At 42.5% G+C, this 16,210-nt stretch overlaps 1 protein-coding gene across 1 annotated transcript in view; it reads left to right on the top strand.

Moving 5' to 3' along the window:
• The window catches only part of LOC133609394 (gamma-aminobutyric acid receptor subunit rho-3-like), a 29,263-nt gene that overhangs the window by 8,494 nt on the left and 4,559 nt on the right, over positions 1–16,210 (top strand). Inside the window, exons 3-9 of the mRNA XM_061964950.2 lie at positions 8,466–8,533; positions 10,845–11,068; positions 14,057–14,139; positions 14,212–14,349; positions 14,442–14,594; positions 14,684–14,745; positions 14,820–14,951. Of these exons, the coding sequence (XP_061820934.1) occupies positions 8,466–8,533; positions 10,845–11,068; positions 14,057–14,139; positions 14,212–14,349; positions 14,442–14,594; positions 14,684–14,745; positions 14,820–14,951 (860 nt within the window). The remainder of the gene's footprint in view (positions 1–8,465; positions 8,534–10,844; positions 11,069–14,056; positions 14,140–14,211; positions 14,350–14,441; positions 14,595–14,683; positions 14,746–14,819; positions 14,952–16,210) is intronic.

Raw genomic sequence — 16,210 nt, forward strand, 5'->3', positions numbered from 1 at the left:
ACAATAATCATGTGATGGAGAAGCGTCAGTCAGTCGCATTCTGGGTGCTGGCGCTGGGCCATTAAGTGACCCACCTGACCAGGTGTTCACCTTCTGAACAGGCTCGTCCGTCAGTTCAGGCGACGTTTTCAACAACGCGTGCGAAAGCTAACATGTGATTTTCACTCGGCGACGGATGGGAATGACAGTAATAATGATGATGGATGGCGGGGAGATGGGATCTTGGTGTCAGGACGCCATGATGGATGTTGGCCTCCTCGTCAACCCCAGGAACTAAAACATGCAACTCATCCCGACTTTGAGAAATCAGAGTCTGAATGTGATAGAGGAAGTAAACATATCATAGCAATCCCTGTAAGCCATGCTAATGTACCCTTAAGTGCAGGGTGCTAACTGTTCTTATGTTCTTTTAGCATGTGTTAACGTGCATTAGCATGTTTAATGCTAATACTTAAGCAAATTTTGCACAAAACCCAAAACTAGTGAAGTTGTCACATTGTGTAAATGGTAAATAAAAACAATACAATGACTTACAAATCCTTTTCAACCTATATTCAATTGAATAGACTGCAAAGACAAGATACTGAACTGGAAAACTTTGTTATTTTTGGCAAATATTCGCTCATTTGGAATTTGATGCCTGCGACATGTTTCAAAAAAACTGGCACAAGTGGCAAAAAAGACTGAGAAATTTGAGGAATGCTATTCAAACACTTATTTGGAACATCCCACAGGTGAACAGGCTAATTGGGAACAGGTGGGCGCCATGATTGGGTATAAAAGCAGCTTCCATGAAATGCTCAGTCATTCACAAACAAGGACGGGGCGAGGGTCACCACTTTGTCAACAAATGCGTGAGCAAATCGTCAAACAGTTTAAGAACAACATTTCTCATGGAATTGAGTGATTTCACCATCTACGGTCTGTAAGGTACTGCATCAAAAAGCGACATCAGTGTGTAAAGGATATCACCACACGGGCTCAGGAACACTTCAGAAAACCACTGTCAGTAACTACAGTTCGTCGCTACATCTGTAAGTGCAAGTTAAAACTCTACTATGGAAAGCCAAAGCCATTTATCAACAACACCCAGAAACGTCGCCGGCTTTGCTGGGCCCGAGCTCATCTAAGATGGACTGATGCAAAGTGGAAAAGTGTTCTGTGGTCTGACAAGTCCACATTTCAAATTGTTTTTGGAAACTGTCACTTTATTGTACACACTATAACATTTTTAAGCCTTTTTTTTTTTGGACATATAGTACAATAAAATTGTACCGTGGCCTTAATACGGTGATCATATCGTACCATGACATTTTGATACCTAGTTGAGGCTGGGGGGGGGGTGGTAGCAGGGGTGTATAATGTAGCCCGGAAGAGTCAGGGCTGCATGGGATTCTGGGTGTTTGTTCTGTTGTGTTTCTGTTGTGTTAAGCTGCAGATGTTCTCCCGAAATGTGTTTGTCATTCTTGTTTGGTTTTGGTTCAAAGTGTGGCGCATTATTAGCAAGAGTGTTAAAGTTGTTTTATATGGTCACCGTCAGTGTAACCTGTGTGGCTGTTGACAAAGTATGCCTTGCTGTCACGTACGTGTGCAAGCAGAAGATGTATATTGTATAACAAGTGTTGGGCTGGCACGCTGTTAATACAGATTATAGAGAGCGCCAAATGTTGTACCATCATGGCACGCCCTTATTATAGCTGTAAGGGTGAAAAACGTTGAATATCAATCCCGGGAGTTTTCTGCGAGAGGCACTGAAATCCGGAAGTCTCACGGGAAAATTGGGGGGTTCAGCAAGTAAGCTGCTGAGCCGCATCAGAGTGATCAAAGAGCCGCATGCGGCTCCGGAGCCGCGGGTTGCCGACCCCTGGTCTAGGCTTTTAAAATGAAATATATCACAATGGCCGCCGTGTCTTTTTAGTAGGCTATCACAACTCATATCAAATGTTATCATAGAATAGAATAGAATAGAAAGTTCTTTATTGATCCCTGGGGGAAATTCAGCACCACAGTTCCCTCACAATAGACAATAATAATAATAAATAATATAATATATATAATATAATATATATATATAAATATAAATAATATAAATATATTCTACATAAACTCTACATTTATGTGCAGTCAAGGAACAAATGCATTATACAGTATGATGGCTGTCGGTATGAAGGACCTCCTGTGTCGTTCCGTGTTGCATTTTGGGAGTCTGAGCCTTCCACTGAACGTGCTCATTCTCCCCGCAAGGTCCGAGTGTAGTGGGTGGGAGGTGTTGTCCATAATGGCTAGGAGTTTTGCTAGACTTTTCCTCTCTGACACCACCGCCAGAGAGTCTAGCTCCACTCCCACCACGTTACTGGCCTTCTCTACCAACTTGTCTGTTTGCGTCCCTCGCTCTCAACCCGCTGCCCCAGCAGGCCACGGCGTACAAGAAGGTGCCTGCCACCACCGACTCGTAGAACATCTTCAACATCTTTGTACAGACGTTGAAGGATCCTAGCCTCCTGAGGAAGTAGAGGCGGCTCTGTCCCTTCTTGTAGAGAGCCTCAGTGTGTTTTGACCCATTCAGCTTGTTGTCCATGTGTACACCGAGGTATTTATAATCCTCAACCATGTCCACATCGACCCCCCTGATGGAAACAGGGGTCGCCGGAGTACTCCTCCTCCCTTCCACAACCAGCTCCTTGGTCTTCGTCACATTAAGCTGGAGGTGTTTTTTTCCGCACCATGTGACAAAGTCCTCCACCAGTGCCCTGCATTCCTCATCATCACCATCCTCAATACACCCCACTATCGCAGAGTCATCAGAAAACTTCTGAAAGTGGCAGGACTCTGAGTGATAGTGGAAATTGGTGGTGTAGATGGTGAAGAGGAAGGGGGAGAGGACTGTGCCTTGCGGGGCCCCGGTGTTGCTGACCAGCCTGTCACACACACAGTCCTGCAGTAGCACGTACTGTGGTCTGTCAGTCAGGTAATCAACAACCCAGGACACCAAGGGGGCCTCCACCTGCATCGTCTACATCTTCACACCCAGTAATCAAGGCCGTATGGTATCGAAAGCACTGGAGAAGTAAAAAAACATGACTCTCACACTGCTCGCATGCTTGTCTAGGTGGGTGTGGGCTCGGTTCAGCAGGTAGATGACTGCGTCCGCCACTCCCAGTCGGGGCTGGTAGGCGAATTGGAGTGGGTCCAGGTGGGGCTTGACTGGAGTGTGGAATGCTAGAAAAGGTTTGGTCAAACAGAGAAGAATGGTATAAAAACACTAACCTATTTATTATTAAGTGCCTGGAATGGACTTATGCTGTCTTTGAAGTCAAGTGGAGTGATAATTGTTTTTTGGCAGCACCGAGTGGGCACATCAGAATCAGAATAGTTTTTATTGCCATTGTTTGAGAACGGGTTCTCAAACTAGGAATTTTACTTGGTGCAATGGCGCAACATATAACACAGAGCTGTAACTGAGCTATCAGATCTTGTTATTGTTCATGTGCCTGATAGTCGTGTGGAAAAACTGTTCAGGTGGCAGGAGGTGTGGGTCTGGATGGACCGTAGTCTCCTGCCTGAGGGGAGAGGGGAGAATAGTTTGTGTCCAGGGTGAGAAGAGTCAGCTGTGATCTGACCCACACGCCTCCTGGTCCTGGAGGAGAACAGGTCCTGGAGGGATGGGAGTTTGCAGCCAATAACCTTCTCAGCACGTACGATGCGCTGCAGTGTGGCGCCGGGGAACCACACGGTGATGGAGGAGCTGAGGATGGACTCGATGATGGCTGAGTAGAACTGCACCAGCATCTCGGTCGGCACCTTAAGTTTCTTCAGCCGCCGCAGGAAGTACATCCTCTGCTGGGCCTTCTTGATGAGGGAGCTGATGGTCAGCTTTCACTTGAGGTGCTGGGTGATGATGGTGCCCAAGAAACGGATGGAGTTCACAATGGAGACGGGGGTGGGAGAGTCAATCAGGGTGAGGGGGGATGGTGGGGCTGTGACTTTCCTGAAGTCCAAGATCATCTCCACTGTTTTCTGGGCGTTTAGCTCCAGGTTGTTGAGGCTGCACCAGTACGCCAGCCGGTCCACCTCTCTCCTGTAGGCGGACTCGTCGCCATCCGAGATGAGCCTGATGAGGGTAGTGTCGTCCGCAAACTTGAGCAGTTTTACGGACTGGTGACTTGAGGTGCAGCAGTTTGTATACAGTGAGAAGAGCCAGGGGGAAAGTACACAGCCCTGAGGAGTACCAGTGTTCGTGGTTCGACTGTCCGCGACAATCTTCCCCAGCCGCACGTGCTGTCTTCGGTCTGTCAGGAAGTCATTGATCCAACTGCAGAGGGACGCTGAGCTGGTAGAGCTTGTCTCGTAGCAGTCCAGGGAGGATGGTGTTGAAGGCAGAGCTGAAGTTCACAAATAGGATCCTGGCGTAGGTTCCTGGGGAGTCTAGATGCTCCAGGATGAAATGGAGGGACAGGTTCACTGCATCATCCACAGACCTGTTGGCTCTGTAGGCGAACTGCAGTGGGTCCAGGAGGGGGGCGGTGATGTCCTTGATGTGGGGCAGGACCAAGCGCTCAAAGGACTTCATGACCACAGACGTCAGCGCCACCGGCCTGTAGTCCGTGCTTTCTTGGGGACAGGGACGATGGTGGAGGTCTTGAAGCAGGACGGCACGCGGCATAGCTTGTCTCGTAGCAGTCCAGGGAGGATGGTGTTGAAGGCAGAGCTGAAGTCCACAAATAGGATCCTGGCGTAGGTTCCTGGGGAGTCCAGATGCTCCAGAATGAAGTGGAGGGCCAGGTTCACTGCATCATCCACAGACCTGTTGGCTCTGTGATGTCCTTGAGGTGGGGCAGGACCAAGCGCTCAATGGACTTCATGACCACAGACGTCAGCGCCACTGGCCTGTAGTCATTAAGTCCTGTGATCCGTGCTTTATTGGGGACAGGGACGATGGTGGCGGTCTTGAAGCGGGACGGCACGCGGCTTTGCTCCAGAGAGGTGTTAAAAATGTCAGTGAAGACAGGAGCCAGCTGATCCGTGCAGTGTCTCAAGGTGGAGACACCAATCCGGCCCGGGGGCCTTCCGTGTGTTCAGCTTCAAGAACTGCCGGCATACATCCTCCTCTCACTTTAGTTAAGCTCATGATGATGCAGTAAGTTGAATGATGCGGACACGTTTGTTACTGGACTTTGTATGTGTAAGTAATATGCAACTATGATCCTTTGTTACTTGTTTATTATGACAAATGTGCTGTTTTAGACTGCAATATTGTTCAATGTCTGCTATTGTTTGCTTGGCTGTTGTGTAGCGGCCAGCTCCTAGCAGCCTATAGCCTAGCATGCTTAGCTTTTGTAAACGACTTGACTCAAATACAAGAAAAGAATGTTTAGTTGGTTGTTAGTAGGACTGCTCATAGTTTAGATGCAAACTGATATAATCCGATTCTTACTTATTTGTGCTGATATCCGACCAATATCAGTATCGGATCGGGACCACCCAAGTTCTTAGCAGTATATTTAGTGTATTAGTTTAATGATGACGTCACATCTTCTGCAAGTGGTAAAAGTAAAATAAAGTGCCCAGTCAGCATTAATAGCGCTTACAACAGTAAGACAAATAGTAGCAGCATTTTACAGCGCATGCAGAGCTAGATAAGACATCTCATACTTAAAATGCAGCTACTGCCATCTTGAAAACGGGTTTGTTTTTGGCATTTAAAGAAAAGTCGGCGTTAACTTTTTTTGTGGCTCTCGGTGTTCATACAAGTTTGTAATCTCCGACTTTGTCAACACACCTGAAACCTTACGAGCCTTTGAGACCGAGGGATAGTTTAGAAATCACGCACAAGTCAGGGCGTGACATGGGAAAAAGAAAGACAAGTGAGTCACCCGCTGGCTCACTTTTGTGGTTGTCGTGGCGACGGTTGCGGCAGGAGCTTTTAGCAGGGCTTCATTAGACAAAGTGTTTATTGAGCTGCTGTCATGCTGACGCTCAGGTGGATTTAACACACACAATGACACAAACACACACACTGACACGCGCACACACAATGTACGCAGGCTGGAACAGGAAGGAACATATAAGCAGCGTGGCTTGCAGACATTATTCGGGGATTAGTAGGTCAAAATGCATTTTCAAAGATTATTAACGCTTTGCTGTTGTTTATGGATATTTCTGGCTAACACAATATTAGAAACAACAACAAACATCCATTTTCTACTGCGTGATTGGTCAAATGATCCCAAAAAGGGAATTTCTAGGGATGTTCTGATCAGAACTTTATGCTGCCGATACCGATTATCCATTAGTGATATCGGCCGATACCGATACTAATCACACGTATTACCTGTACATTTTTCAATCGATTCATAGTAAGTCGGGATGGGTGTATTTTTGGCGTCCCAGTTTGGGATTCATGTAAAATCCAAAGGTGCCATGTTACAATACCTGGGTTGCTGGCTATCACTCCAGCAGCACTGAGAGCGGACGCCGCCAAACTACCTCGAGGTAACATGGCAATTTTCAATGCGATAAAGGAATTGACTCAAAAAAATAGCTCTAAGTAAAGTAAGGCTGCACGTTTTCCCCCAAAAAGGGCTTTGATATCGACATGCTACTGATGAGCGATTTTACACTGCAATTTCAACACCTCCAAATTTTTTGGAAGAAAACTACAACTAAGATGCACGTTACAAACAAACAGCTGGTGTGTAATAAGTACAAAACTTAGAGAATTAACACTTTGTAAGGCGCAACAAAATACAAAAAAACACTTTAAACTATACTGCCATCTAACGTTGTGGACTTGCAACTGTAAATGCAACCTACTGTCATCCTTGCAAATGATATGATGATGATATTGAAACAAGGTAGAGCAACTGGACAGGAGTTATCATAATCCCATCATTTTTATATTATGATTATATTATCAAAAACAATTACTGTATCCGTTCTAATGTGAATTTCTCCCGATTTGCACCCAGACAACAATATTGGGGGCACTGCCTTTGCGTGCCGGCCCAATCACATAATATCTGCGGCTTTCCACACACACAAGTGGATGCAAAGCATACTTGGTCAACAGCCATACAGGTCAAACTGAGGGTGGCCGTATAAACAACTTTAACACTGTTACAAATATGCGCCACACTGCGAACCCACACCAAACAGGAATGACAAACACATTTCGGGAGAACATCCGCACCGTAACACAACATAAACACAACAGAACAAATACCCAGAGCCCCTTGCAGCGCTAACTCTTCCGGGACGCTACAATATACCCCCCCCCCCCCCAACGGAAAGTTGGCTCGGGCGAGACGGGAATGTGAGTACATTTTTATTTAAACTACAAAAAAAGGAAGTAAACAAAAGGTGCGCACAATGGCGGAGAACAAACTATGAAACCAAATACTTGCACAAAGGCAAAAACTATGAACAACAAAAAACACTAACTGTGGCAATAATAAACAAAACTTACTTGGCATGGACAAAAACGGCATGAAAAAAACGCAGCAAGGATCATAAGTGTGTGGAGAGTATAAATGCGGGGATGTCGTCAGAACGACAAACTGAAAACACTGAACTTAAATACTACATACATGATTAACGAAAACAGGTGCGTGACTCAAAACGTGAAACAGGTGCGTGACGTGACAGGTGAAAACTAATGGGTTGCTATGGTGATAAACAAGAGTGCACAATGAATCCAAACGTGGAACAGGTGAAACTAATGGGTAATCATGGAAACAAGACGAGGGAGTGAAAAGCCAGAAACTAAACTAAACATGACTAAGCCAAAACATGATTACACAGACATGACAGAGGCATGTTAAAAAAAAAAAAGCACTTTGTGACTTCAATAATAAATATGGCAGTGCCATGTTGGCATTTTTTTTCCATAACTTGAGTTGATTTATTTTGGAAAACCTTGTTACATTGTTTAATGCATCCAGCGGGGCATCACAACAAAATTAGGCATAATAATGTGTTAATTCCACGACTGTATATATCGGTATCGGTTGATATCGGAATCGGTAATTAAGAGTTGGACAATATCGGCAAAAAAGCCATTATCGGACATCTCTAGTACATGCTATTGACTGTTTAACAATATCAACACAATACTTCAACTAGTTCTATATTCTCTTCCTCTGTGTGTAGTATGTTCAGCCTCCTCCAGTGATAATGGTACTTAAGATGCAAAGATATGCAGTGCATTTGCTATAATGGAGACGATTATTATTAGCTTAGAGGAGACACATGATTAGCTGCTAGCTGCTTGTCAGTCGGGGGATTAAAAATACATTTAGTGTCAGCCAGAGGTGATCGGCAATAAAATAAAAATAAAATTTTCACGGAAATCAGCCGGTATTGATCAGTGGCTCAATGGATCAGCACACCCCTAGGAATTTCTATGATGTCCCTAAGTTGTGTTGCTAGCAGGTTGCCGGTGTTGACCTTTGAACTTCTCCCAACAGGATCGGCCATCCCCGTGGGCATCGACGTGCAGGTGGAGAGCATCGACAGCATCTCTGAAGTCAACATGGTGACTTTTGTGTTTACTTTGGCGCTTCTTTTCACACCCTTATTGAAGTGGTACCTAAAGAATGCAGTGATGTGAAATATTTGCTCCTGGAGTCATCCGGCGATGTTTACGTTTGCTGATAGCTTAGTTGATCACAAACATGCTTAAAACAAACATCTTCCTCTGAAGGTCTCATACTGGAAAAATATCAGCCAGTTTTACTTATATAAACAAGCTAAAGCAAATCCATCACGGAGTCAGAAAATATATGACCTTATCTCAGCTTTGGCGTATTCTGTCAGTGACAAACTATTACCATATTTTTCTGTTACGTGTAATTATGTTGCTACTTTTGGCACTTTTTCCACATTTTCCTCATGTTTGTTTCATTTAAAATAAGGCCTTGAGGCTGCACTTTGGACAGGCCTGGAATAACTAAATGCTATCATAGCTCAAACTAACTGAAAAATTTACGATAAATGGAAAAATGATCATAGTTGTACCTCTGCCAGAAGTTATGTATAAGATAGACTTTATTCATCCCACTATAGGGAAATAATGTGGTTGCAGTGTAGATTCATAAAGTACACAAAATAAGGTAAAACACATTTAAAAGGGACACATTAAAGAACACAAAGACATAAAAGACTTTCAAAGAGCACAGAGCTGATGCAACCAGCTGCCACTTCAGTGGCGCCATAAATACATACAGCTACAAAGTAAAACACAAGGAAAAAGTAAACAAATGAGCATAATAATGATAATACATGTGATAGGAAGATTTAGTTGTAACTCAGAACTGGGATAAGGAACTAGTGATAGGATTACGGGGTCGATCCGGGGGGGTAAACATTTATGTTTATGCTAACTGCCCCGCCTCCACTCACAGAGACAAACGAAGTAGATGACTGACAAGAGGGTTCACTCCATTTATCTAACTGAAATGGCAGAGGTCTGCGCTCTCCAAGTGCTTTTCAAGTTAAATTATGAAATGGTAAACGATGGATTTGGGATAAATGATATCAGACACTGTAGTTCTCATCCATCATGCTTGTATCGTCTCACGTTCACTTTACTCCACGTATTCATACACTAAGAGACTTTTTCTAAAGTTGGATTTTTCCACAAACGATGGAGCCTTTTTGCGCGTGACCAGTCTTCCTCTCAGGGAATAAAACAAACTGGTCACTTCCAAGTAGAGATGGCCGATAAATGCTTTAAATGTAATATCGGAAATTATCGGTATCGATTTTTTATTATCGGTATCGGTTTTTATTTTTATTTTTTATTTTTTTATTAAATCAACATAAAAAACACAAGATACACTTACAATTAGTGCACCAACCAAAAAAATCTCCCTCCCCCATTTACACTCATTCACATAACTCTTTCTGTTATTAATATTGTGGTTCCTACATTATATATCAATACAGTCTGCAAGGGATACAGTCCATAAGCACACATGATTGTGCGTGCTGCTGGTCCACTAATAGTACTAACTTTTAACAGTTAATTTTACTCATTTTCATTAATTACTAGTTTCTATGTAACTGTTTTTATATTGTTTTACTTTCTTTTTTATTCAAGAAAATGTTTTTAATTTATTTATCTTATTTTTTTTTTTTTTTTAAAGGACCTTATCTTCACCATACCTGGTTGTCCAAATTAGGCATAATAATGTGTTAGTTCCACGACTGTATATATCGGTATCGACTGATATCGGTATCGGTAATTAAGAGTTGGACAATATCGGATATCGGCAGAAAAGCCATTATCGGACATCCCTACTCCCAAGTTCTTTTGGATGACATATATCTTGAGTAAAAAGGACCACCAAGACAGAAAAGTACTTGGTCAAGTTTTACTAGAGCTTTAGGACACCAGCCCTTTACACCGCGACAATAGCATCAGCAAGTGAGATCTAAAAATTACGACAAAAAAAGTTAACTCTTATAGTGAGAAGTTAGCCCCCACCTTACAGAGAGGGATGCACTTGCTGATAAGAAGAGGGACCATGTCCTTCACGGAACAGAACTGAATCAAACCTCCCTTTTGAGGAGTGATTCATCATGTTTGTGCAAGACACTGGACGCTCCAGGACCAAATATGGGAATCAAGAACAGATCGTAAAGCAACGGAAGTATAGCGGCCACACAAACATCTCCAGAGCAGAAAAGTACCAATAGCATGATCACACAATACAATGTTATACGTCAAAAATATGTGCGTTATTTTGAAGCACCTCTGAAACTAGATCTGTCTGTTTACTTTGTACCCTCGTGAATCTGGTTTGAAAGTGGTCCAGGTGCTCACGCTTCTAGACTTGTTGCAGGATTTCACCATGACCTTGTACCTGCGCCACTACTGGAAAGACGAGCGCCTGGCCTTCCCGTCCCGCAACAACCAGAGCAGGACGTTCGACTCACGGCTGGTGAAGAAGATCTGGGTCCCGGACGTCTTCTTCGCTCACTCCAAGCGCTCCTTCATCCACGACACCACCATGGAGAACATCATGCTGCGCGTGTACCCCGACGGGAAAGTCCTCTACAGCGTCAGGTTAGTGTTAGCCTGTGCTGCTAGGCTTTTTGTGGCTCGAAACAAGATTACTTGGCTCATTGGTTCTTGAACAGGGTTCATAAATAAAAAAGTTTATGTAGTGAAGCAAAAATGTTCCATATGAAACAATGTAAATATGAATAATTGGTTCCAACTTCGACAAAAGTCCATATTTTAGTGAGAGTTTATACACTATGCACACAATATAAAGTGCTATATAGTACTGTGTATCAATATAAATATAAAAAGGGAATGATGGATCAACGTTCTTTATCAACAAGCTAAAACAACAACAACAAGCTGAACTGTGCTGCATGCGCTGCTCTGCCAACACGTGCACACACACAAAAGTCCCTTTGGTGCCCTCACAAACATTCAGAAATCACAAAAATCCTTCACTGTACAAACCTTTTTGCTACAATAGTAGACATTTAAAAAAGTAAAATCCACTTACAGTAACATCAGCAAAGGAGCAGCTCACGAGAGGAGAGAAAGGAGCAGAGACCTGAGGGGCCGTGTGTGTGTGTGGTCATGGAAGAGGCGCCGCTGAACAAGATGTGGTCTTCTCCACTGTGAAATGAGTCCGCTTTGGCATCTTTTTTTTTTTAGAAAAGTCTGTTCTCATCACAATTAAAAACTTGCTGTGGTACAAATAAATACGAGCAAGCACAATATGGCTGCCAGCAGGACACACAGAGACATGGTTCGCACACAAAGGTGAACTATAGGAAAAGTTTGTAAACTGAAAAAGTTTGCAAATCGAGGTTTCGCTGTTCCATGTGGATGTTATTTCGTGTCTAAGGGCTTTCATAATGGTAAAAAAACTTATTTAGAAAGTTGTAAACAAGTTTTTATGCTCTTGCTATGAAAATATTAAATTCATGATGAAAAATATTAAAGGCCCGGAACCAATAAACAGCGATAAACAAGGGTTTACTGAATTTGACCCTTGGTGACCAGAAGTAGATTTGGCTATGGAAGCCTGAGTGTGTGCATGAAATAGACAGACACACATTTGCAGTTCAAGTACATTTGTATTAAATATTAGGAAATAATGTGTTACATTTTACAAGTTATGTAAAAAAAAACATATTTACTATTATCACAAAAAGACTACATTGACAACTACAATTAAATGATATCCAATATGTTCAAAAGTCATGTGTGATAGTGTCCAAAGTTTACATGAAAAGATCGAAAAACAAGGTAATAAGTCGAAGGGGAAAGAAAAGTGTTCTTCTATCGCAGTGAAGCCAATTCAAAACTGCTTTGGTTATTTGAAAAATAAAACAAAACACAATAAATGGGCAAAAACTGTCAATGCAAAAAAATCTAGTGTTAAAAAATTGGTGTAAAAAATTCAGTGTAGAAAAATTTGGTGCAGCTAAATTCAGTGTAAAAATTTCAGTGTAAAAAAATGTAGTCTATGATAATTGGTGTTGAAATTCATTGTAAAAATGTCAGTGTAAAAAAATTATTTGTTTGATAATTGGTGTAAAAAAAATTGAGTGTAAATAAAATTCAATGTAAAAAAAAAAAGTTAAAAATTCTGTGTAAAATAATTATATGTATGATAATTGGTGTTAAAAAATTCAGTGTAGAAAAAGTTGGTGCAGAAAAATTCAGTGTAAAAAAATTTGGTGCAGCTAAATTCAGTGTAAAAATTTCAGTGTAAAAAAATTTAGTCTATGATAATTTGTGTTGAAATTCATTGTAAAAATTTCAGTGTAAAAAAATTATTTGTTTGATAATTGGTGTAAAAAAATTGAGTGTAAATAAAATTCAATGTAAAAAAAAAAGTAAAAAATTCTGTGTAAAATAATTGTATGTATGATAATTGGTGTTAAAAAATTCAGTGTAGAAAAAGTTGGTGCAGAAAAATTCAGTGTAAAAAAATTCAGTGTAAAAAAATTTGGGGTAAAAATTTCAGTGTAAAAAAATTATGTCTATGATAGTTGGTGTTAAAATTTCAGTGTAAAAAATTTTAGTGTAAAAAAATTATGTGTATGATAATTGGTGTTAAAAATTTGAGTGTAAATAAAATTCAATGTAAAAAAAAATTGGAAAATTCTGTGTAAATTAATTATATCTATGATAATTGTTGTTAAAAATTCAGTGTAGAAAAAGTTGGTGCAGAAAAATTCAGTGTAAAAAAATTGGTGGTAAAAAAAATCGGTGTAAAAAAATTTGGGGTAAAAATTTCAGTGTAAAAAAATGATGTCTATGATAGTTGGTGTTAAAATTTCAGTGTAAAAAATTTCAGTGTAAAAAAATTCTGTGTATGATAATTGGTGTTAAAAATTTGAGTGTAAAAAAATTGAGTGTAAATAAAATTCAATGTAAAAAAAATTTTGAAAATTCTGTGTAAAATAATTATATCTATGATAATTGGTGTTAAAAAATTCAGTGTAGAAAAAGTTGGTGCAGAAAAATTCAGTGTAAAAAAATTGGAGTTAAAAAAACGTTTGTAAAGAATTGGTGTTAAACATTCAGTGTAAAAAAACTAATGTTCTTTAGATGTTATATCTTGGGGAAAAAGGTTGGGCTACAATATAAAGTTGAATAGTACAGTGGTTCTAGAAATAAGACCATGAATCTGTCATGATGACTCTGTTCCAAGTGATGCTGAATTAGTAATTATCTCTATGGGCTTTTGAACGGACGCGGCCAAAATGCTGCTAAACTGAAGTAAAACTATTGCAAACAACATGTGGACTGACCGCTGAATAGAAGTTTAGAATTGCAACAATCCAGTCCATCAAAGCAAACACCTGCAGGACGTGATCAGCTGCATGATCATGCCCTCCCCCACCCCTTGTGCCGACTCATACACATTGTACTGTCGAAGCCAGTTGCCAAATGTTCTGAATGCACCGAAGGAAACATGGCCAGCTTGAGACCGGAGGGCTGGTTGCCGTGGCGAAAAAAAGGTCAATCCGGGACAAGATGGATGTCTATAAAAAGGTGTCTTGTGGTTTTGGCTTTCAGGGTGACGGTGACCGCTCTGTGCTCCATGGACTTCAGCAGCTTCCCTCTGGACACACAGAACTGCTCGCTGGAGCTAGAGAGCTGTGAGAGACACACACACACACGCACACACACTTACACACTCATGATGATGTCTCTCTCTCTCTCTCTCTCAGATGCGTACAACGAGAACGATTTGATGCTCTACTGGAAAAATGGGAACGACTCACTGAGGACCGACGAGATCGTCTTGTCTCAGTTCTTCATCGAGCATTTCCACCCCTCCAGCGGCCTGGCCTTCTACAGCAGCACAGGTGACCTGCTGTACCTAATCAGGCGGCCTTAGCCTGCTCCGTGATGCCCAATAGAACCAGTGTGTGTGTGTGTGTGTGTGTGTGTGTGTCAGGATGGTACAATCGTCTGTTCATCAACTTCATCCTGCGGAGGCACATCTTCTTCTTCATGCTCCAGACCTACTTCCCCACCATGCTGATGGTGGTCCTGTCCTGGGTGTCCTTCTGGATCGACCGCAGGGCCGTCCCCGCTCGCGTCTCTCTAGGTGAACGTTCCCGCAAAGTTGTGAGCACACATCCAACATGTCTTCCCAGCTCTCGTCCAACCTCTGGTCGATGTGTCGCAACCCTGCAGGCATGACCACCGTGCTCACCATGTCCACCATCATCACCGGAGTGTCGTCCTCCATGCCTCAGGTCAGACGCACCCATGTCCCAAAACAGCAAGACGTGTGTTTATGCGTGTGTGTGTGTGTGTGTGTGCTCTCCAGGTGTCCTACGTGAAGGCGGTGGACATCTACCTGTGGACCAGCTTCCTGTTTGTCTTCCTGTCCGTCATCGAGTACGCGGCGGTGAACTACTGCACCACCCTGGAGGAGATGAGGAAGATGAAGGGGGGAAAGGTCAGCAAAAGGAGCCCTACATCAGCACCTGTCGAACAAACAAACAGCTACCTCTGGTGGCCAAAAGGCAGCATGACACCCATGCTCATTTACAGGAGCGCCATACATTATATCCAGAAACGTCTCGCATACTTGCCAACCCTCCCGAATTTTCCGGGAGACTCCCGAAATTCAGCGCCTCTCCCGAAAACCTCCCGGGACAAATATTCTCCCGAAAATCTCCCGATTTTCAGCCGAAGCTGGAAGCCACGCCCCCTCCAGCTCCATGCGGACCTGAGTGAGGACAGCCTTTTTTCATGACGGGAGGACAACAGGGTGACAAGAACTAAATCATCCAGACTAGAGATAAATTGTATTATTATGTTTATCTTACCTAAAAATAAATATATTTATTGATTAAAAAAAAAGTACTATATTTTGCTAAAAACATCAAAATTAATTGTATTTTTATTTTTATTTTTTCCTGACTCCTTATTACATGCAGCCATAGAATTATACATTAAAATAAACATATTTGAAATAATTGATTTTGAATTATCATAATAATTCATTTAAAATGACCATATTTAATTATTAACATAATTGCTTGTTTATCAGGCTTCACGGTGGAAGAGGGGTTAGTGCATCTGCCTCACAATACGATGGTCCTGAGTAGACTTGGGTTCAATCCCGGGCTCGGGATCTTTCTGTGTGGAGTTTGCATGTTCTCCCCGTGAATGCGTGGGTTCCCTCCGGGTACTCCGGCTTCCTCCCACCTCCAAAGACATGCACCTGGGGATAAGTTGATTGGCAACACTAAATTGGCCCTAGTGTGTGGATGTGAGTGTGAATGTTGTCTGTCTATCTGTGTTGGCCCTGCGATGAGCTGGCGACTTGTCCAGGGTGTACCCCGCCTTCCGCCCGATTGTAGCTGAGAGAGGCTCCAGCGCCCCCCGCGACCCCAAAGGGAATAAGCGGTAGAAAATGGATGGATGGATGCTTGTTTATCAACAACTTTAGCATTTTATTCATTACATTTTGAAACTCTCAGAAGCCAAGTTGTTATCCATCCATCCATCTTCTTCCGCTTATCCGAGGTCGGGTCGCGGGGGCAGCAGCCTAAGCAGGGAAGCCCAGACTTCCCTCTCCCCAGCCACCTCGTCCAGCTCCCCCCGGGGGATCCCGAGGCGTTCCCAGGCCAGCCGGGAGACATAGTCTTCCCAACGTGTCCTGGGTCTTCCCCGTGGCCTCCTACCGGTCGGACGTGCCCTAAACACCTC

The sequence above is a fragment of the Nerophis lumbriciformis genome, linkage group LG07, assembly GCF_033978685.3.
Source record: "Nerophis lumbriciformis linkage group LG07, RoL_Nlum_v2.1, whole genome shotgun sequence".
NCBI classification, from domain to species: Eukaryota; Metazoa; Chordata; class Actinopteri; order Syngnathiformes; family Syngnathidae; genus Nerophis; species Nerophis lumbriciformis.